Raw genomic sequence first — 23,377 nt, forward strand, 5'->3', positions numbered from 1 at the left:
CTCCTTGTGCATCTCATCAAGCTTCATCATCACATTTTGCACACACACATGCACATGCATCTATTTCTCATCATAAGCATGCTAATGTGTATAAATGTGTTCTATGTGGTCGTTTTGGCCATTTGTCAAAGTTTTGCTTTGATTTTAAAAAGAATTCTAGTTTGCCAAATATTTCTAGTAGAACACATGTTTTTAAATGTGATGTTTGTGGTAAATTTGGCCATTTGGCGAAGTTATGCTATGATTTGAAAAAATGTTCAAACTTGCCAAATTTCTCAAGTAAACCACCTTTGTTTGATGATGTTTCTCATTTGCAAAATAATTTAAAAGAAAAATCTTTATTTGCAAATGATTCTTGTGCACGCCCACTTGGTCAATACAAATCATTTAACCCTCTTCATTGCACCTATTGCAATCGGAAAGGTCATGTGTATAATTTTTGTTTTGACGTTTTGAAAATTATGTTTTAAGATCTTTTGGTTATGAAAACAATTTTTCTTTTATCAAATCTTTTGTTTTCATGATTATTAGTTTTGATTTTGATGAGAGATGTGTATTTATATAACCCTCCGGGTTTATTGGGTGTTTATTCCCAAATAATGGTTACCGGATGCTTAAATGTTTATATGGGTTGTTACTAGTTCAAGAGCTAGATATAGTTGCCTTTCTTAAAATTCTTTTGTCAAAGATCTTGTTTTTGATTTGTTGCTTTGAATTCATTATATTTCACTTATATGATGATATTTATACGTTTGTGCTTATGGATCATCTATTCGTGCCTTATAATGTATTCTATATGTAGTTTGATCAAATCCCACAAAGAAAATTCATTTCATTGATCAAACATCGGTTTTGGATATAAATTTTGATTTATGATTTCTTTTGGTTGATTTGTTTTCATTTGAAAACTTTTTGCATGGCTCTCATGTTCCTCTTCTTTGATTTCATAAATCTATTCTTTTATATGGTTTCTAAATTTTTTGTGCTAATGAGACACTTCTTTCACATTGATATATTCATATGTGTTCTTATTATCTTTTTCGTATGTGAGGAGTGCTTAGCATTTTCATCTATGCTTGCTCACATATGTTTGCCATGATCTTCATTTCACATATTCTATATGGCATTTTGATAGGGGGAGCAATCCCTATATCTTTTTATGTTTGATACTCACCCGTGCTTATTAATAGGGGGGCTTTCGCTCTCTTATTCTTTTGTCTCCTTTTTGATGTTGTCAAAGGGGGAGAAATATTGTGAGTATATTCTTTTTTGTTTATATGCATGATATATGATGTTGTCAAAGGGGGAGAAATATTGTGAGTATATTCTTTTTTGTTTATATGCATGATATATTATACATTGTATGTTCATTTCCTTTCATGCATATATCCTTTTTTTAAATTGTTTGTCATCATCAAAAAGGGGGAGATTGTTGGCCTTCTTGTTTTGATGATGATTTACAAACAATTTACTACTAATGTTGTTTGTCTAGAATTTGTGTTTTCGTATTTATTCGGAATTGTGGAGTGAAGCATCGTACAATTCAAGTTCAAGATCAAGTTCAAGCTTCATCCGCAAAGTGTACCAAGTCAAGCTTATTGAAGATCAAGATCGGCTTGGGTAATCTAGTTTAGGTTTTATATTATGTGTGTTAGATACTCTAAGCTCAATATCATATACACACACGTATTTGGTTTCTAAGCTCAAATATTGTATTCTCAGTTTATAGACTTAACAATCATCATATACATATTTTATCAAGTCTATATAATCATTGTGCAAAGATTCAAAACATTGTTTATGTCAAAACATCAAACTTCATGTATATCACTTTTTTTTATGTTTTGAACACTTTTGCAAAATAATGAGATTTCACAATTGGGAAATGTAAATTGGAAAATTCTTTTTGTAACATGTTCAAAATATCATTTGCAAACATTTCTCAAAGTTTCATCAAGTTTGGAATTGATTTGTTATGTTTAAAGGAATTTACAAATTCATGTTTTCGTTCGTGCACATGTTCGTGCATGTTTTACAAAACTGATGAGTTTTCACAAATGGGAAGTGATATTTGAAAAATTCTTTCTGAGACATGTTTATCTACATGTTTAGAAACGTTCCTCCAGTTTTTACTATTTTTGGAGTTGATTTACTATGCCTAATTGATTTTACAAAATCATGTATCACAGCAGATTTTCAGAAACTGTCTTTTTGTGTTAAAACATTTATTTCTCTCAAATGGGAAATTCTTTTTCCGAAATTCTTTCTCTGACATGTTATTCTACATGTATAGAACATTCCCACAAAATTTCATAATTTTTTGAGTTTAGTTACTATTTTAAATTGATTTTACAAAATAGCTGCGCACTGCTACAGTACTCCGGTCGACCGGACCGGTCGACCGGAAATGTCTCTGGAGCTTTTTCAGGTTTGTACAGTGCGAGCGGTCGACCGAAAAAATGGTCGGTCGACCGACCAGCGGCTTGTTAAAGTTTGGTTTAAAGAGCTTTTAATTGAGGGTTTGAGTTTGTGAATTCAATTTCACAAGAGCAAGTGGAGATCATCCTTGGTGTTTGAGCATTCATTCTTCTCCCTCTCTCTTGTCATCTATAGAGAAGTTTCCTTAAACTCAATTCTAGCATTTTATAAGTTTGTTCTTAATTTCATAAGCTAGATTTCATATTGAGTTTAGTTTAATTGTTTTATTGATACTCTTTGTTCACACACAACCTATTGAGCTTATTGTATTTACATTCATAGTATAATTTTGGGTTGTGAGATTAGTGACTTAGAGTTGTGCTTAATTGAGTTCTCACCTTGTTTAGAGAACAATCAATTGATTTATATTGTGCTTAATTGTGAGGATTCACTTGTAATACACTTGTACACCGAGAGAAGTGTGTGGTGAGAGACGGGGTCGAATCCAAGAGGAGTGGCGTCGGTTGACGTGCCTAGGGAGAGGTTGTAACCGAGCACTTGAGGAGGAGGACACGGGCTAGGACCAACACTTAGTGTGTGAGGTGTGATTGCATAGTGATTGTATTGTGTGGTGTAAACGTTATTCGGGTGAACGTAGGAAACCCGGTTGAGATAGTGGAGATCTCCTCGAGGTGAGGAGCGGAGACGTAGGTCGTGAGGACCGAACTCCGTAATCATATTGTTTGTTTGTGATTGCATTGGCGCACTTACTTTTATGTTCATATCTTATATCGCCTTTGTATATTGCTTGTTGATTATATTATCCTCCATCTAGTTTAGAGTATTTATCCTTGTGTTAGTTTTATATCCTTGCACATACATTGTCTATATCTCTTTGTTAGGATATATCTTATTGTTTATATATCCTTGCATATATTTCTATCATATAGGATATATCACCTAGTGTATATTGCATATTCTTGCACATAATTTTTTTGTATATCTATCTTGCAAGAATAAACTTGTTAATTAGTTTTAATTGGCATTTAATCGGATTAGATTAGCATAAGACCCTAATCACCCCCCCCCCAATAGAGTAGCCGTCATAGGCGCTTAACATTCAAGGGTATTGCAAGGTTCTCCTAATTGGAGTCTTTAGTCGAGAGGTAATGTAGCGCAACTGTTCTAGGAATATATAGGGACCTTGCTGGTTAGAAATTGGTTTGCTTAGTCGAGCGTCTTTGCCGAGGGATGACTTTGCTAACGGCGAGGTTACTAGTACTGAACTTTCTGAGTTGGCTTTTTCCATTTATAGTGGCAAGCGATTTGCTAATACTTGGTGATGAGTGGCCAGAAGTACTATTTTACATCTCATCAGCCAAGGTTCCTCTGAGTTCAAATCTTCATTGAGGTCTTGAAGGTGGATCTCCCTTAAGGAAACCTTGGGAGTAATGGGAGCTAGATCATCCTATGGATGGACAGATCTCCCTTGCCGGGATCATGCGGGTCGCATGCTTCGACCACAAAAGTTTAGGTAAATTTTGTGGTGGGATTCTTTCCTAGAAACTCAAAAAGCCGGGGTTGTTTTCCCCAACAAGTTTGATCAGCCGGTGGGCTTTTGAGTTTTTCCCACAATCTCATCCCCGAATAGCTGGAGTTGTTTTCTTCAAAACTGTTGCGATTTTTATGAAGAAGCTTCGGAGGTAATGGGAGGTCTTCCATCATGTGGATGATCAACTTGGCGAATACTCCCAGAATGGTCGCTATGGCTATGGAGGAGTATGGCTTTGCCGATTCTCCTCGCCCAAGACCAAACCTCCTTAGCTTGGGTGACACAACTCCAGGCTTCGTTTAGCTTAGGTGGCATAACTCCAGTGTTGTTTTGCTCGGCGAACATGGTCAGGCCCTTGTCTGATACTTGACAGATCTTCTCAAAAAAGAAAGGAGGGCCCTACAATGGGCGCCAAACTGTTGATGACTAAGATCACACAGTCAATTTTTTTGGATCCGGGGCGGGATCGGTTCCTCTCGGGCCTTCGTCGGGATGAGGTAGAGGAGATTGATGAACTGGGACCGCCTCCTTCTCCGACTTTATGCCTAGTTTTTGAACTGAGGTTGTCGATCATGATGTATAAGCAAAAAATTTGAAAGAGGACGGGGACCGGTTCCCCCGTGGTTCCTCCGACGATCAAGTTAACTGGTGAGCTTGAGTGGGGAAGGGGAAGGTCAGAAACCGATGAAGTTCTTGAGGGAGTTGTGTGCATGTAGGAGGGAGATCTAGCGATCTGCCACTCTTGATCAAGCTAGTATAGTGTTATTTTCAATGAGAGAGATCCCTCCTCTTCAACCCCTAAAAAAAGTCCCCCCCAAGTTAGGATAGTACCTTTATATATATTTGGTGTGTGAAGGATAGTGTCATCATTTTGATTCAGCGCAGAAAGGTAGGGACGAAGTGCAAGCTGGCAGCTGAGTCATCCCATTTTGACAGGTGTCGGCTAGTAACTAGGAAGTCACTTCGATATGGGAGGGTGTGTCTCCGCATTATCCGGGAAGTGATGGTGTGGTAGGGCACGCTGGCAGCGGAGCGGGCATTTGATTTACAGATATCGGCTGGGGGCTGGCAGAAGAGTCACTTCTGCATGAGAGAGGACGTCTCTGCATTATCCGAGAAGTGATGGTGGAGGGAAGAGTGCAGGTGGCGTGATAAGTCATAAAGACAATCGAACTAAGGTCATGATGAGACCTGACCAGTGTGGCGGTGCTGACACATAGTCGGAAGAAGATACCCGAGGCGGGTATTATCCTTCAGATCAACTGAGGAATACCACCCTTTCGAGTCGTCCATGCAAAGCGTCGGATTGACGGTCGAGTGGGCTCTTAGTGAGTCGTATTCCAGAGAAAGTCGACTGATCCCGCTTCTCGAGTCGATATGGATAGCATAGATTCGACGAATCAGCGGAATAAGTACTTATGTTGGTCTTAGGCTATCAAGTTAATTAGGGCCGTTCTTTCAGAAATGTGTTCATTCGTCCTTTGTCTATACTTTGCATATGTTTGGTGAATTGGAACACCATAACAACAATATATTTACATATATTATATGAATATGTATATAATATATAGCTATATCATAATATGTAAGTATATACTAATACATACTTATATAAATATAATAAGATTAATTTAATTTTTAGTAATTTTTATGAAAAAATAAAAAAATTTAAAAATAATAAAATTCAGGTCGGCCCGAAGCCTGGCTCGGACCCAGACCTAGGCCCGACCTGGGCACCCTGGGTCTCGGCCACCTATTTTGCCTGGCTCAGACCTGAATTTTCGGGCCTGGCCGACCCGAATAAACATGCCTAGCTTTTATCGTTAGGAAATGGATTGCCATTAAAGTCGGCACAAGCGCAGACATCTATTTCTCTAGGGAATGATTTACAGGACTGCTCCCACATGCTAGCGATCCCTAATTCTCTTTTATTTATTTGTTTCTTGAATTCCTATCTCCGCAATTTTTCTAACAATCTACATGTAATTAGGATTGTAGTTAAACCAATAGGCAAGAGATAAATCTAAACAAACTTCAACTAATCAATACAAATAAAAATATTTTTTCCTATAGAAATCTATTAATTTAATTAAAACGAATGTAAAACTATATAATATATGTTGGATAAAATTATCAAATAATTAAGATTATAGCATGCAGATAAAACCGAAAAGTTAAAAACAATTAAAACTGGCCTGAACGGGAGCAGTCGTGTATTCACTGTCCTAGAAGATTGAGAACCCGCCTATCGCCCTGGCGCAGATGGTTCCCTCCCCCCTAGCGGTAAAACCCCCCGGAAACGGCCGGCCTCTACACTCGGGCGAGAGTGCAGAGCTTTAGCTCAGATGAAGGAAGTTGCCCATAAAATAAAACTAAAATGTAGATGAAAATAATATGTAGGGGAGAGAAGAAAAACAAGAGAAACTTGTTGTATATTTTCCTTATCATTTTGAGATCAACATACGGATATATATATATAGGGTTGGAAAAGACGTTACAAAACCCATAATTATTTCTGTAACGTTCGTCATAAATTTTGTAATGTTCCCCATAATTATATATCCGTTACACATATTTTTAATTGCATGTTTTAATTACAATACTTATTATAATTCATGAAGGCAAAATTTCCTTTTGTTAACAAAAATATCTAACAGTCCCCCTCCAAAAGGCAATATTGACTGAAGACTCAGAAATCAATAAATAAATCAAGAAATCATAAATCAAATATAGGTTGGGCAACCTTTCGTATCGTGAATTCGGGAGAGGTAGCTTTCGGCTTTGAACCTTTCCTTAGTGAGTTCATCGCCACCTGAGGGACATAATGGACTAGGCCTTGAATTAGGCCCCTTTAATCAGGTATTGATGAAAACACACACAATACGCTTCATCTATTGAGCAAAGCGGGTTGAGCGTTAAAGGCCATGCTCACAATAAACCGACTCATGAGAGTTTCTAGGGGTTAGCCCAGCCCCCCCTAACCGCGGCCATCACGGTTCCTCTCACGTAGGTAAGTCCTCAAAGGGTACTACAGCTGTTTATTTAATACCCCCCACAATACACGCGTTGGACTTATTAAGAGTAAAACTCAGCCTAGCCAGCTGTATCATAAGAGCATCGTCATCATAGAGAAGGGGTAGTAGCAAATGCTACATAATGATATATAAATATATCTAGGTCGATGCTCCACACGAGAGTCACTTGTCCAGCTTGTTTCTACCACATTGAACCGACATTGGGACTACGTCTCCAAATAAGGGTTGGGTTGCCGCTGTCAGTGACCTCATCTATGGGCTTAACCCCATCTCCCTCGATGAATCCAGAACCACACTCCTGGATAATCCCTTAGTCAAAGGGTCATCAAGATTCTTTTCACAGACTTTACAAAGTCTAGAATCATAACTTTGCCTAGCAGGCGTTGTATTTATTTATCAAGTTCTTATTTTGTAATTAGTCCATCATATTGTTTGAAATTGACATTAGGTCATGATCTATGATCATAAAAGATCATAGTCTATGTCTGAAGAGATTGACCTTAATATCTGAACATTTCAAACTAATGCGGAACTAAAAATTCTGCAGTTATGCATATGCACATACATGATGAAATTAATAATAGATACATGCAGAGCATAATAGGATTTTGTATCTTAAAATATATTTTCGTATCTTAAAATATATTTCATACTTCATAATTCAAATGCATAAAATTTTTAAAATTCTTCTATTATAAGAGGTTACAAATTGGTTGCCTACAAAGGAGACCGTCCAAATTTAAATCGGTTGCCTACAAATGAGACCTTCCAAATTTAAATTGGTTGTCTACAAAGGAGACCTTCCAAATTTATGTTGTCATTTTCTAGTACCACCTTTTATACAAATAATAATAATAATTGTACATACGTGCTTTAAAATTTTCAAGTGCATTCTTGCATAAAACCTTGCAATTAATCATGTAACAAATGCAAGTTATCCAAAAGATATATGAACATTTATTGTAATATCCATCATAATGCAATAAAAGAGATGGACTTTACATTTGAAGATTTGAACAATATCCATCATAATGCAATAAAAAGAGATGGACTTTATATTTGAAGATTTGAAATATAATCCACCATATAAAATAGAATTTTAAAAAATGCACCTCTTTGATTTGTTCGCTCATATATTGATCATTTATCATTAGGCAATATATGATGCAAGAAGCGTAATTAAATAAATGCATATGAATTTTTCTCATAATTCCGGTCCTCTTATTCCAAACCAAAAACTCCTAAAGTGAAAAGATTAAAGTTTACCCGGGTAGTTAGCCAGATAAGGATAGTAATAGAGGTTGATCAAAGATCAATTAAGTACATCGTTCCTTACAGAGCGCGTTACGCAACTCCTAAACCTTGCCTTAGACACCAACTAATCCAAGAAAACTTGAACCGGTTCACTCAATGAGTTTTTGTATCAGAATATAAAATGCTTTATAGGCCCACAAAAGAAAATAGCATTGATAAGTATACCTGCTGCAGACAACCACCATATAAGTTGCTGAACAAATCTGCATTCACTTTTCCACCTTCTGTCTAAGCTTGTTAGATGCATAAACAATCCAATAAAAGGCGCTATGCTGATAGCTTAAAGAAATGAAAGTATTAAACCATGAACAAATTCAGATATTTCAAAGTGTCTATACATCCAGAGATAGAGCCTACGACAATGGATTATTACAGCACAAGAGATCCAGAGCTACCAAACAGATCACCATCAAAATTACACCGATTATGGACATATATAGAAATTGTGCTACTTGAGAATATGATTATGTCGTAGTGCATGAAATAATAACCTATAAACTTTAAACCATCTCTTGAATGTCCAAAAATTGTCCTATGCACTAACTGTAGTAAGGATGCTCTGGTATCCCAACTAACTAAAACATGGTCTTATAACCCAACTGTGAGGTCATTCACTTTATAGATTTAGTGAATTGTAGAGAAAAATATTAGTGACTTCTTTTTAATGTTTATCTAATCTGTTTTCATTTTAGAGCAAACAACTTAAAGGCCTCTTGTATCATCCACATGACTGGTAATAAAAGAGATACAAGAGTAAAAACATTTTCCAGTAACGTAGTTAAGTTTTATTTTTTTTTAAAATCACATATAATTTTTTTTAACTTAAAAAAAAATTCACTTGCAAAAGGGTAACAGGAGACATACCACATGTCTAGAGTCTAGCTTCCCATTGACATTCATCACACTAGCAAAATTTTGATACAGAGAAGGGATGCCGACCATCTTGGATCTTAAATGAGAACATGCATAATAAACCGCCGTCCAACTAATAAAAGGTCTAGCGAATATCCAGACTTTTATTTATTTGTTTATTTATTTATTTAATAACCGTCCAACTAATAAAAGGTCTAGCGAATATCCAGACTTTTATTTATTTGTTTATTTATTTATTTAATAACTGTAATATTGTAATTAATCATATCCAGACTTTTATTTATTTGTTTATTTATTTATTTAATAACTGTAATATTGTAATTAATCAATACTTAGCAAACAATTAATTATGAAAAACAATTAAGAGTAATTATTTAAGCAATAATTAGCAACGATAATTAACAATTAATTACTGCATTTATAAATTCGTATGAACAGTAAATTATTTTAATGAACAGTAACAGTTACGTTTTTTCCCCGAATTTTATAACATCGAATCAATAATACTAATAGATAAACAAATATATAATTAAAGCAATTACATTTTCTTTGTGTTAACAACAACTATAAAATTCCTCTGTTTTTTTTTTGTTTTTGTTTTTTTTTTGTAAACAGTAACAAAACTTTTTTTTTAACAAAAAGTTAATTAATAGATAAGCAATTTTCTTTCTGTTTTTTTCGGATGAACAGTAACCATCTCGAATGAACAGTAACTTTAAAATAATTTCAGATTTAAATCAAAGCTATAAACTTCTCAATCTTCTAGATTGTTGGATAAAATTATCAAATAATTAAGATTATAGCATGCAGATAAAACCGAAAAATTAAAAACAATTAAAACTGGCCTGAACGGGAGCAGTCGTGTATTCACTGCCCTAGAAGATTGAGAACCCGTCTATCTCCCTGGCGCAGATGGTTCTCTCCCCCCTAGCGGTAAAAACCCCCGGAAACGGCCGACCTCTACACTCGGGCGAGAGTGCAGAGCTTCAGCTCAGATGAAGGAAGTTGCCCATAAAATAAAACTAAAATGTAGATGAAAATAATATGTAGGGGAGAGAAGAAAAACAAGAGAAACTTGTTGTATATTTTCCTTATCATTTTGAGCTCAACATACGGATATATATATAGGGTTGGAAAAGACGTTACAAAACCCGTAATTATTTCTGTAAAGTTCGTCATAAATTTTGTAACGTTCCCCATAATTATATATCTGTTACACATATTTTTAATTGCATGTTTTAATTACAATATTTATTATAATTCATGAAGGCAAATTTGTCTTTTGTTAACAAAAATATCTAACAATATATGCTTAATTGAGATATTTTTATTTCGTTACGAATATTTGTCACGGATCGTTATCTAAATAGAAAACTGCAGTATTATCCATCTAAAGTATTGATAACATGGGAAAAAATTTATATAGCGCAACTAATTTTGTTGAATCAGTACAGCTAATAGCTCATTGCAAGCTAAGAAATATGTGAGGAAAAAATTTTAAAAGAAGAAATTAGGTTTTCATGTGTAGGACCCATAGACACCTTACCATTTGCCAATGAGGTTCGAGAAATTCTCTCTTTAATAGCGATCTAGTCACCTGGCGGTGAGCTCACCATCGTGGATGCAGAACACCCTGGTTGTGCTGGGCGCAGAGCTCTGCTGCCGGCATCAACGTAGGAACAGAAGATTTGGTGGCAGTCTTATCAAGCTTTGAACCATCAAAATGAGTGAGAGAGAGGTGGAAAGAGAGATTATTGCACAAAAAAAGCTTTAAGTTTAGCGGTTGGAGAAACACAGTTGTCAGTGTTGCCACGTTTCGATCCATGTATAGAGAGGCCTGGCGATATCGCAGAAACATGCGAGGTGTGATTGGACTGTACCGTACTGGCCTTCATTCTTCTCGTGCATAAGTTTACACGAGTCTTAATAGTTACCGGCCTTTATTATTAGGCTGCCATATATTAAATTTAAGGGTTTTTTTCCTTCCATATTAGTCCATTATATCCTTTGTTTTTTCGATATATATGTTAGTCTCTCAAATATTAATATTTTGATATTAGTCACTTAAATTATCATATTATGTTGATATTAGTCTATACAGTTATTCGGGATTACAAATGCTGAGAAATATTTTATTATGTTTAATTTTGGTTATTAGTGGACATTCATGTCACTCACTTAACAAACCCAAACCAGTTATGAGCTCCTAATAACCCGTATCCATTTAATGAAACTCAAATTCATTTCTTCCTTCTTCTTTTCACCGACGGCAAAAATTCACTGTACCGCAAAAACTTAACTGCTATGTATATTTTGATAATCAGCCAACCGGAATTATGGTGAACCCAATCATGGTTGATTGTTTTTAACAATAATTCAAAATATGAAGTTATGCGGGAGTAGTATCAAAACAATAAAAATGGGCTAAAATCAGAAAGAACCCCTAACTTTAAGGGCAGAGCTAGGGTTGTTGGGAATTTAACGCCTAAATCCCTAATGCAACGGAAACGTAGAATAGAGAACAATACACAAGATTTACGAGGTTCGGCAACTGCGTACGTCCTCGGGAACCACACAGTCAATTTCTTATTAATCAAACAAGAAATTATAATTTAAGAGCAGATCAAAAATAAGATCTCTCAAAAGAACACTGTAGCTACAGTGTTAATACCCACAGAAAATACCCTCTTCTGTTTTCTCTCTCTTCTTAAATCCCCCTCAACCACTGTTGAAGGCTGGGGATTAAAATCGCTGCTGCGATTTGAGAGAAAGAACGCTGCTGCGTTTTGGGATTTTCCGCCGCCGCCAGAGAAAAGTCGGGGGAGAAAAAAGCAACGAAACCCTAGGGATTGGGGTTTGCTTTTATAGGCGAATCGTTGACAGGCTGGCGACAGCCTGTCGCCAGCGGTTTCGGAGCTCCTCCGCCGTCGGAGGTTTGTTTCCACCCCCAATTCTAACAATCTCCCACTTGGAGACCAAACCGACGACAACGGGCTATCTCATCACGCTCCTCTCCTGTGTGGCTCCGCCCTCATCATCTATGCATGAAGGCCAACTGAAGTTGCGCACAACTCCAGTTTCTGAACGGTCACCGTCTTTGTTAACATGTCTGCTGGATTCTTACTTCCTGGAATCTTTTCCAGTTTCAACACGTCATCTTCCAACAGGGATCTGATGAAGTGGTACCGAAGCGCAATATGCTTCGTTCTAGAATGAAATGCTGAATTCTTCGCCAAGTGTATCGCACTCTGACTATCACTGTGCAAAACATTCTTCTCCTGTTTGAATCCCATCTCTGTTAACAAACCCTGAAGCCATATCATCTCTTTACTGGCTTCAGTCACTGCAACGTACTCAGCTTCTGTAGTGGATAGGGTAACGATCTTCTGTACCTATGACATCCAACTAACAGCTGTAGTTCCAACGGTGAATACATAGCCGGTGGTGCTCCTTCGGTGATCGACTTCACCGCCGAAGTCTGCATCTACGTACCCTTGCACTTCTACCTCTCCCTTACCAAAGTGCAAACACTTCTGTGTTGTGCCTCGTAGATATCTCAGAATCCACTTGACCACTTCCCAATGAGCTTTTCCTGGATTCGACATAAACCGGCTGACCACTCCCACTGCATGGCCAATGTCTGGTCTCGTACAGACCATAGCGTACATCAAGCTTCCGATAGCTGAGGCGTAAGGTACCTGAGCCATACTCTCTTTCTCTTCTTCTGACTGAGGAGACTGATCCTTCGATAGACGAAAATGGCTGGCCAAGGGTGTGCTCACAGGCTTGGCGTCGCCCATGTTGAACCTCTGCAAAACACGGTTGATGTACTCCGTCTGAGATAACTGCAAGAGACCTCTCTTCTTATCTCTCGTGATTTGCATTCCAAGGATCTTCTTCGCTGGACCCAAGTCCTTCATGTCAAACTCCTTTGACAGCTGCTGCTTCAAACTCTTGATATCTTTCATATCTGCTCCTGCAACCAACATATCATCAACATACAGCAGTAGGATGATATAGCTGGACTGATATCTTTTGAAGTAGCAACAGTGGTCGGCGTTGCACTTCTGGAAACCTTCCTTGTGCATGAAGCCGTCAAACTTTCTGTACCACTGTCTTGGGGCTTGTTTCAGGCCATACAAGCTCTTCTTGAGTCTGCACACCAGGTTCTTTTTCTTCTTTTCTTCTGAGAAACCTTCTGGCTGGTGCATGTATATCTCCTCTTCTAGATCTCCGTGAAGAAACGCCGTCTTCACGTCTAACTGCTCGAGATGAAGATCTTCAATTTTTACAATACTCATCACGGTCCTGATAGTATTTAGCTTCACCACGGGAGCGAAAATATCGGTGTAGTCAATTCCTTCCTTCTGCTGGAAACCTTTGACAACTAGCCGGGCTTTATATCTTCTGGAACCATCTTGCTCCTCTTTCATCCGGTACACCCATTTGTTGTGGAGTGCCTTCTTACCGTGGGCAACTCAGCTAGTTCCCACATCTGGTTTGATATGAGAGACTTCATCTCATCTTTCATTGCAAGCTCCCACTTGCTCGCATCTCCACACTGACAAGTTTCATCAAAGCTTTTAGGCTCCCCACCATCTATCAACAACAGATAGTTCATATATCTCCTGTTGGGTACAGGAGGGCGAGCAGATCTTCTTAATATCGGAGCTGGTGCGTCGGGCTCCTGCGCACCATCTTGTCCAACAGGCTCTTCTTGCTGAGGACCCTCTGCATTGGGTTCTTTCGAGAGGTTACTCGGGACATCATCTGCATCTACAAATATTGACTCGCTCTCTGAGTCATCTGTCTTGTGCATGTCCTTGTACATCACCTTCTCGTTGAATATCACATCTCTGCTCCTGATCACTTTCTTGTTTTCGTTGTCCCAAATGCGGTAGCCGAACTCATCTTCACCATAGCCGATGAAAGTGCATTTCTTTGACTTGGGATCAAGCTTATTCCTGCCTTGATCACTAATATGCACGTAAGCTACACAACCGAAAACTTTAAGATGTGAGAGTTTTACCTCCTTTCCGCACCATATCTCCTCTGGTATTCTGTGCTCCAATGGAACCGATGGACCTCGGTTGATCAAGTAAGCTGCTGTGTTGACCGCTTCTGCCCAGAACTGCTTCGGTAGGCCTGACTGTACCCGAATACTTCTAGCTCTCTCTGTCAATGTTCGGTTCATCCGCTCAGCTACACCATTTTGCTAAGGCGTGCCAGGCACGGTTCTCTCCATTCTGATCCCGTGCTCATAACAGAACTTCTTGAATCCAGTGTCTTCATATTCACCGCCATTATCGGTCCTGAGCTTTTTTATTCTCAGGCCGGTCTCATTCTCGACCATAGCTTTCCATCTCCTGAAATCTTCAAATACTTCTGACTTATGCTTCAGAAAGTAGACCCACACTTTCTGAGAGTGATCATCGATAAAAGTCACAAAGTAGTGTTTTCCACCAATGGACGCGGTGGTTGTTGGTCCCCAAACATCTGAGTGAACGAGCTCTAGCTTCTGCTTCCTGGGGGTTCTGCCACTTGTCTGAAAGCTGACTCTCTTCTGCTTTCCAAGTATACATTCTTCACACATATCCATCTCCACTGACTGCAGTCCTGGGAGTTTTCCCTTTGTGTGCATGATTTTCATCCCCTTTTCACTCATATGACCGAGTCTCTGGTGCCACAGCTTTGAAGTCTCATTGCCTGCTGCAACTGAGATCGAACAATGTGCACCTGCTGTCATATATAGGGTACCAGTCTTCCTGCCTCGGGCAATCGTCATTGTGCCCTTTGAGATCTTCCAATCATCTCCGTGGAAGGTCGTGGTATATCCTTCGCCAGCCAACTGGCCTATGGATATTAAATTCTTTCTCAGATCGGGAATATGCCTGACATCCTTCAGCTCCCATACAGACCCGTTCAACTTAATTTTTACCACGCCTTTGCCCACAATAGCACATGGTTGATCATCACCAAGATACACGTATCCAAGATTTCTGGGGGTATACTTCTCGAAGAATTCTTTCTGAGAGGTAGCATGGAACGACGCTCCTGGATCTAACACCCAAGATTCCTCCTTGCTCTCCAAAGAGCATATTAATGCGTCATCTCCTCCTGAGGTGGAGGTGACATTCACCTCTGCCTTCGCCTCCTTCTCCTTTTGTGCACTCTTGCACTGATTCTTGTAATGCCCGGTCTTTCCACAATTCCAACACTCGATAGCCTTCGAGCTGTTGCTTGGATTCCTTGATTTGGACCTCCTGTCCTTTGATCTACCTCTGAAGTTTGATTTTCCTTGTTCGTTTCCTCTGGTTGAATTTCTACCTCTTGACTCTGTATGCAATACTGAAGAGGTTGTAGCTTCACCCGTCTCTCTCCGTCGGATCTCCTCACTGAGAACCAAATCACGAACGTCGCCGAACTTCAACTTTTTCTTTCCCGACGAGCTACTCACAGCTGTGACTGTAGCGTTCCAACTCTCTGGTAGGGAAGACAACAATATCAACGCCCGAACTTCTTCATCAAACTCAATTTCAACCGAACTCAATTGGGTTGTGACCGTGTTGAGTTCATTGAGGTGTTGTGCTACTGACGCGCCTTCCTCCATTTTCAGATTGAATAACCGCCGCATCAAATGAACTTTGTTCGCGGCTGATGGCTTCTCATACATGTTTGAGAGTGTTGCCATAAGCCCCGCCGTGGTCTTCTCCTTCGCTATGTTGAACGCAACATTGCGAGTCAACGTCAATCTGATAACTCCGAGGGCTTGTCTATCTAGAAGGTTCCACTCATCTGCCTTCATAGAATCTGGCTTCTTCCCCGATAGTGGTTGATACAGATTTTTCTGATACAAATAATCCTCTATCTGTATTTTCCAGAATCTGAAATCTGTTCCATCAAATTTCTCAAGTCTCATTTTTGCCTCATCTGCGGCCATGGTTCCCACTTGAATCTAACTTCCTCTAGATCGTTTCACGCTCTGATACCAGTTGTTGGGAATTTAACGCCTAAATCCCTAATGCAACGAAAACGCAGAATAGAGAACAGTACACAAGATTTACGAGGTTCGGCAACTGCCTACGTCCTCGGGAGTCACACAGTCAATTTCTTATTAATCAAACAAGAAATTACAATTTAAGAGCAGATCAAAAATAAGATCTCTCAAAAGAACACTGTAGCTACAGTGTTAATACCCACAGAAAATACCCTCTTCTATTTTCTCTCTCTTCTTAAATCCCCCTCAACCACTGTTGAAGGCTGGGGATTAAAATCGCTGCTGCGATTTGAGAGAAAGAACGCTGCTGCGTTTTAGGATTTTCCGCCGCCGCCAGAGAAAAGCCGGGGGAGAAAAAAGCAACGAAACCCTAGGGATTGGGGTTTGCTTTTATAGGCGAATCGTTGACAGGCTGGCGACAGCCTGTCGCCAGCGGTTGCTCGGACGCGGATGTGGGAGCGCCAGACGCTGAGGTCGGCATCGTCTGGACGCGAGCGTCGGAGCTGGACGCGAGGGTCGAGCTGCTCAACGCGAGGATCGCGATCGCCAAATCCGAGGGTCGCGTTTGCCTGGGGAATTCGCCGAGGATCGCGTTCGCTGAGGGTCGTGTTCGCCCAATTCGAGCTCAACTGCTCGAGCTCACCTGCGCGTCTTCGACTTCGCCTGAAGCCGTCGCGACTTCGAGCTCGCCTCGCCTGCAAGGTTTGGTCTTCACCTGATCTCAACAAGAGTATGTTGAGTTATCAACGCTAGTAAGCTTTGATGCTAGTATATTGACCAATTTGCGTTTTGAGTTTTTCATGCTTTATATAGGGGTAGTTTGTTTGCTGCAAAATTCATTTTCAGTTTTTCATACTTTATCTAGGGTCTATTTGGTTTACTGCAAAAATAAATTGCAGCAACAGTTGCATCAGCTTGTGAGGAAGGCAATCTTAGACTGATCCATGGAAAAGAGTTGTTACTGTGATATGATCTCAGTTTTCAACTCCTATTTACCAGAGTGCATAAATACTTAGAAGTTGGTTTTTCTTCTTGTTAAGCTCAGGTTACATGAGTTTTCTTTTGAGCTTTCGTCTCAGGTTTTTGATATCTCATACACAAGATGATATTCTTGATGTACATACATTTTTTTCCATATTTGGTGATGAATAAAATTTCTTCATTTACCAAAAAAAAAAACAGTTGCATCAGCAAATGAATGCATCATTTATTATAGAAAATCAGTTTTAAATTTGTTGTTTGGATGTCTGCAATTATAGGATATGAATGTATGTGCAATACATTCATATGAATGTACGTGCAATTATAGGATATGAATGTCTGTGCAATACAAAATTTAGTATTTAGTTAAAAAATAATTTTTGCGAAAACTACATAATTTTGTCATATAAAGAAATTGGATGTAGATGGTTTTCTGTTTGGATTTTTAAAAAAAAATTCTTGATGATATGGAATTATTTTTAATTTTCTTTACCAGAACTAACATCTTTTACTTTCACCAACTTGATGGTAACATTTGTTGCAAGTTTTTGGTACAGAGGGAAATTTGATTTACCTTTCTTAATTACTAAGTTACAAAATAAACAATGTATTAACAAATTATCTTATTTTTATAACTCTATTTCTATTCAACTAAACAGTTGCTAGTTTTAATGATTAGCAAAAAATTATAGACAAGTTGTCTAACAGTGTTATATACTTGTCTGGTTGAATGTTGTGACTTCACGAACACCTGTATATAAAGGTTGTATCAATAAATATGTTTGTAAAATCTTTCAATTTGTGAGAACATTTATATTTTGAAAACAAAGGGAAAGGGAAAAAAGCTAAATGGAAAAACATACATCCTGCATGATGTTACATAAGTTATTCTATTTTCTGTCTAATCTTGGAGACAGTAAATTTTGAGCACTTTTAATTCAACTCTACTTTATTAATTTGTATGGTTATTAGTCAGAAAAGCTAACTTAAAAAAAATCAATTTAGTAAAAATTATAATAGTTTTTCGGCCTCTTCAAAAGGAAAGTTTTATGAAAATTATTTGAAAATTTTAGGCACTTGTTAAGTTTTGTTTGTCATTTTTCAAATTTTAACAAATATGAAATATTGTTTTATCAAATAAATTTCATTTTGACCCATGCCAATGATGCCTATTTATAGCGGAGGATTGAGGATTCTATTCTAGTGTTGTACTCATATATCTTATTAGCTTATTGAACTAAACAGTGAAAGATTATCCTTTCCATTGGCTTCTTACCCTAAATTTAGTGGCATCCTAAGTATTAATTACAATAATAGTAGGTAAAAATATGTGTAAAGCAAGAATAGTCCGAATAGAAGGCCTTAGCCTCTTCACCAACTTCGAAAGTTGTTCTTTAGTCTGCCCCGTGAAGCGTTGTCGAGCCCAACATGTGCAGTAGACTGGTCACCTCTCAAGCCTTTTCGACAGAAATCTAATGCGAATAATTTTTGGCCCAAGATCTATTATCACTGGCGCCCCTCCGTTCCATATTGGGCCTGATATATGGGCCCTTAACAACTCAAACAGATGGAGCTTTCACTGACTGGGTTGTATAATTTGAGAGCTCGGGTTTGATGTAGTTCTCGCTTTTTTAATCAAACCTGTAAGAGGGGGTCAAAAAACCCTTCTTATATAAAAAAAAAATGGTTCTGCGAGTGTCCCTTCTTGCGGCTTTTGACAGGAATAAAATCACTTTACCTTCAACTTTTCTTTTAATGTGAGACATATTTTCAAAATTTAAATAGCGTGACATGTTCTTAAATTTAATTATCTCTTTACTCTCTCTCTTTCACGAGTTATTTTTCTTATTTTCTATTTCCTTCGCCACAATATATTAAAATCACAATTCATGGTATCTGTGTAATTAGTATTAACCAGTCATATTCTCGCCTAGTTACAAAATAACAAAATCTCTTGCGACAACGTCAAAGAAAGCCCCATTGCTTGGAATAGAGAAAGACAAAGCCTAGTCTCTTTACTTGCAATCATTTCAGCTGTAATTTTGTCCATAGAGAGAGTATAGAAGCAGGAACCACGCATTTCACTGAATTATCTTTACCCAAATATCTCAAAAACACATACATAAGAACGGTGCTTATATTTCCTCTCAGGCTGTCTCTCAAATGTATGGTCCCCTTTGAGCACTTAAGATTATGTAGATCACTCCCCATGGTGTGGTCCTAACCATTTCTCTTTGTTATTATTCCAAGTTTATATTTCCAATGTATATTTTGTACAAAATAGGATAATAGTCTCGTTGCCTTTCCTTCCTTGAAAATGATATGAATCCTTCTATAGACCATCATCACATCATCAAAGTAGCCTCCTTGTCATCACACACTTCATGCGTCCATGCTTACACCTTCTCATCAAGTAAACTAAAGCTCCTTCTCATAAAAACGTCCACTCACATTTAAAGATAGGAAGCAATCATCATGAAAGGGTTCATCACTGCTCATCAAAGTCCAAAGAAGGACAATATATTGGCTTTTGTTCTAGGTCATCAATTAACATCCAACAGTTGCTTGCCTTGTTTGCTTAAGCACAAGGGTTATCTAGTCACAGAGGTGACTTCATTGATTAGGGAAGTGTAGGGAGGAGGAGGGAAGAAGTGGTCCTAGTGGAATTATTGGCTTTTAGAACAAAGGATCTTTGGTGAGGATTAAGAGAATTTTGAGACTTCAGGATGTGAGAAGTTAGTGTATAATGATTTGTTGTCAATAACTTTAGAACCCTACATTGACCACAAATGGCGATTAGTGGAAGTTGCTAAGAAGCTTCCTATGGCCCTACGACTTCAAATTTTAGATTGGGTGTTGCTACAGGGACCCAAATAGGGGACCTAGGGCATGTGACATGTGAGGTGTCACCCTCCGGTTGCATAATGCGCTATTCATAAATAGTGCATCATGCAACCGGATGGTGACACATCACATGTCCCATACCTTGGGTCCCTTATTTGAGTCCTTGAGACATTAATGTTTTAGATTTAAAACACCTTTATGGTGCCGCTTCTGTTAGAAAAGTATAAAAAGGTACGATAATATTTCATCTTAATTTGTTGCTATGGATATACACATATATCAAGATAAAATTATAATCGCAAACTTTTCATCATGCAATCACATTTGAAAGCAAGACAAAAAGAGACCGAACTAGATTTATAGTGCTCCACCGTTCTTTCTTCACGAACATTTCATGTGTGAATGTCACACTTGCCGAGCGCTATGGCCCTTTGAGTTGATGGCAGACAGCACGAATTAGATCTTAGGTTGTTTAGTAATAAAACAATTAATATAATCAGAGAAAATACCGGGGGCGTGATCATTGCAAGATTGAAGCTCATTTGATTAGCGTGAGCTGGGAATTGTCAGTACAATTAATTCATTCACGGGATGCCCACCGAGCTTAATTTAGAGAAGGGCAAATTACACTAGACCCCAGGATCTTTCAAAATTTTGTAATTAATTCCTAATAGCTTCTTAAATTGCACTAAACCTCCTATAAAGTTTGCAAAAAACCCCATATCTTTTGTGTAAATTACACTAAGCCCACAATAACTTTCAAAATTCCCTATTATGTTGGTTTTTGGTTCTAATTCGGCAGGTCATTTGCGCATAGTGCTGAACTAATTATTAGTGAATTAGCTTTTAAAGTTTTACTTTTTTAATTTATCTTAAATTTAATGATAAGCTTTTATCAACTTTTTTTAACAATAAGCCTTTTAAATAGTTAATTAGCAAGATTCTAAAATACACAAGATTCATGCAACATATAAGGGTGTCTCTTATCTAGTACATATAAGAATATCTATACATAAATACTTAAATAAAGCTATCTATATCATTCGTAATTGTAATTATGAGAGAATTGCTTCTACCCACCTAAGAAAAAAAGTCCAAGCTTTCACCCCCAGGTCAACAAGTCAACCCTCAGAACGCCCCAGGATTTGAATGTCATGCTTGTACCCCTAGCAAAAAAGTCAAATCAGAGAATCAGTTTTTTTTTTTCTTCCCATATTACCGCATCGTTTAACTGTGCCCCATTGTCTCTTCTACAAGCTCATGAAAAATTTCAAAGTAATCTGCCATTCATCAAAACAACATTTTACAGGATCCCTAGCTAGAAATCAAATTTTAGTGGATGAATCAAATCTAAATACACAGACACTTATCCACATCTTCACCAACCTTAACTACTAATAACACAGAACTTATCAAAATCAAACAAGCAAATAAAAAGTTTATTGTAATAATGTTCATTTAGAAGAGTAATTGATGTCATTTTCTATTTCGTTTCAAATTCAAATGAGGAAGCAGCAGCTGGTCGTCTCTCTCAATTTTGAGGTTGAATCTCCTTTGACCAAGGGAAGTTTCCTACCATCCGATCTCCCCCTCTTCTTTTGCAGTCGCGTCTGGTTTCGAGCCAAATCACAACTGGTGTTGATCTCGAGCCCTCGTTGTTTCGTATCTGTGGGAAAAGGGTGTTTTTGGGATAATGACGAAGAAAGGGGCGCAAACAAATAAACAAAGAACACAGGATGTTTCTAAACCTTTGACTTATTGACAAGGGGTAGAAAGCGTTATTCCTTTTCCTCAGGGGGTAAGCAATTTTCCCTTAATTTTATTTATGCGAACCATCACTGGCGGTGTGACCCACTCTCTCGCCTCTAGTGCTCTTACTCAAATCATCAAAATTTCTCCCTTCACCCACGTGCTCTGCTTTCTTCTCTCGCCAAAGTCACAAGCACCTTCACGTGAGTTACTCTAATGTCCCCACGAACTATACCGATATCTGAACAACTGTATTAATGATTGGAAGTATCATATATCAGATCTTCATGCATTTATATTATTGTAATAAGGTCGATTTTCATAATTACCTTCTATGTCAATTAATTATAATTGGATGTGTGACGCTTCGAATCTTGTGAACTTGTGATACATAGATTTACCTAGCTTTCTAGATTATGACTGTATATTTGTTAACTATATAAGTTCGTATTTTTTCCTGATAGGTCACGACTTACGCCCAGAGAAAATTTTAGTCGATGTTTATAAGTGAAGCTTCGTGACACAAAAAAAGACTGTCATATATGTCAACATTTGTATTGTTGCTCGATCTACAAGTGTGTCTGGTACGTAGAATTTATTTCATTTTATCCAGTCTTCCGAATTTTTCTACATCAAACACATACGCAGCATTCAAATGACATATGATTTCATTCATTTTATTCATGTCGTTTAGCTTATTGATTTATTTTTATTTCGTGTTAATTACAAATAGACCCTCTTACTATTTTCTCAATTGTGGATAGGCCCCAACTAATTCTATTGTTGAAGAAACCCTCTGTACTATTGCCTAATTGTAGATAGACCCTCCATAGCGATCTTTCTTTTATCTCTTTCACCGTCATGAGGTCTATTTGTTAAAATATTTTTTTTTCTCAGAGGTTAAAAGAGTGATCAAAACGTTTCACTGAGGAGGCATGTTTGCAACCTTAGAACTAAGGGGTCTATACACAATTCCGCAATAGTGCAGGGAGTCTATCAGCAATTAACTTTTTTACTTTTTTGTCAATTTTTTTTTTTAAAAAAACAAAGCCAATCCAATTAATTGGCTTCAGTATGTTATAGCGAGTGTAGAAATCAAATTACTATCAACATTGAAGGTAGATAAATAGAACAAATCACAATATAACATTACACACCTGAAAGAGAGAAGAGAGGTAGTATAACACAAATTAAGCGTTCTTTTATCTTTTTACATCAGTTGATCAATCTAGATAGAGAATCGTTCAAATTTACAGCAACAAAGGTTCAACTTTCTGACATGAGCATTTTCTATTTCTATAATTACTAGAAAAGTATCTATTATTCTTTTCTCCCTATTTACACATTAATCTAAATTAACGACATATATCTAGGTAATTAAAAAGCACATAAAATTTCACAACAAAGTATATAATATAACATATCGTAAATTAAACTCCCAAGCCCTAAAAAAATAGAGGCTATGACTAATGGAGTATGTTTGATCAATTAGCAGGCAGCAGAGCGGGCAAAGGGATTCAAGAACTGAGCTTTTGGTGCAACAGCAAAAGGCCTGGCCTTTGTTGCTTCGACTCCGCTGACTCGTTCGCACGATGGGCACACTGTAAGTGCGGC

At 37.8% G+C, this 23,377-nt stretch overlaps 1 protein-coding gene across 1 annotated transcript in view; it reads right to left on the reverse strand.

Annotated features, from left to right (window-relative positions):
* Positions 22,940-23,377, reverse strand: part of LOC109833185 (homeobox-leucine zipper protein HAT22-like) — a gene marked incomplete at its 5' end in the record, with an annotated part of 1,869 nt that continues 1,431 nt past the window's right edge. The window contains 1 exon segment of the mRNA XM_020400760.1: positions 22,940-23,377. Within this exon segment, the coding sequence (XP_020256349.1) occupies positions 23,252-23,377 (126 nt within the window).

Source organism: Asparagus officinalis, chromosome 3 (assembly GCF_001876935.1).
Source record: "Asparagus officinalis chromosome 3, Aspof.V1, whole genome shotgun sequence".
NCBI classification, from domain to species: Eukaryota; Viridiplantae; Streptophyta; class Magnoliopsida; order Asparagales; family Asparagaceae; genus Asparagus; species Asparagus officinalis.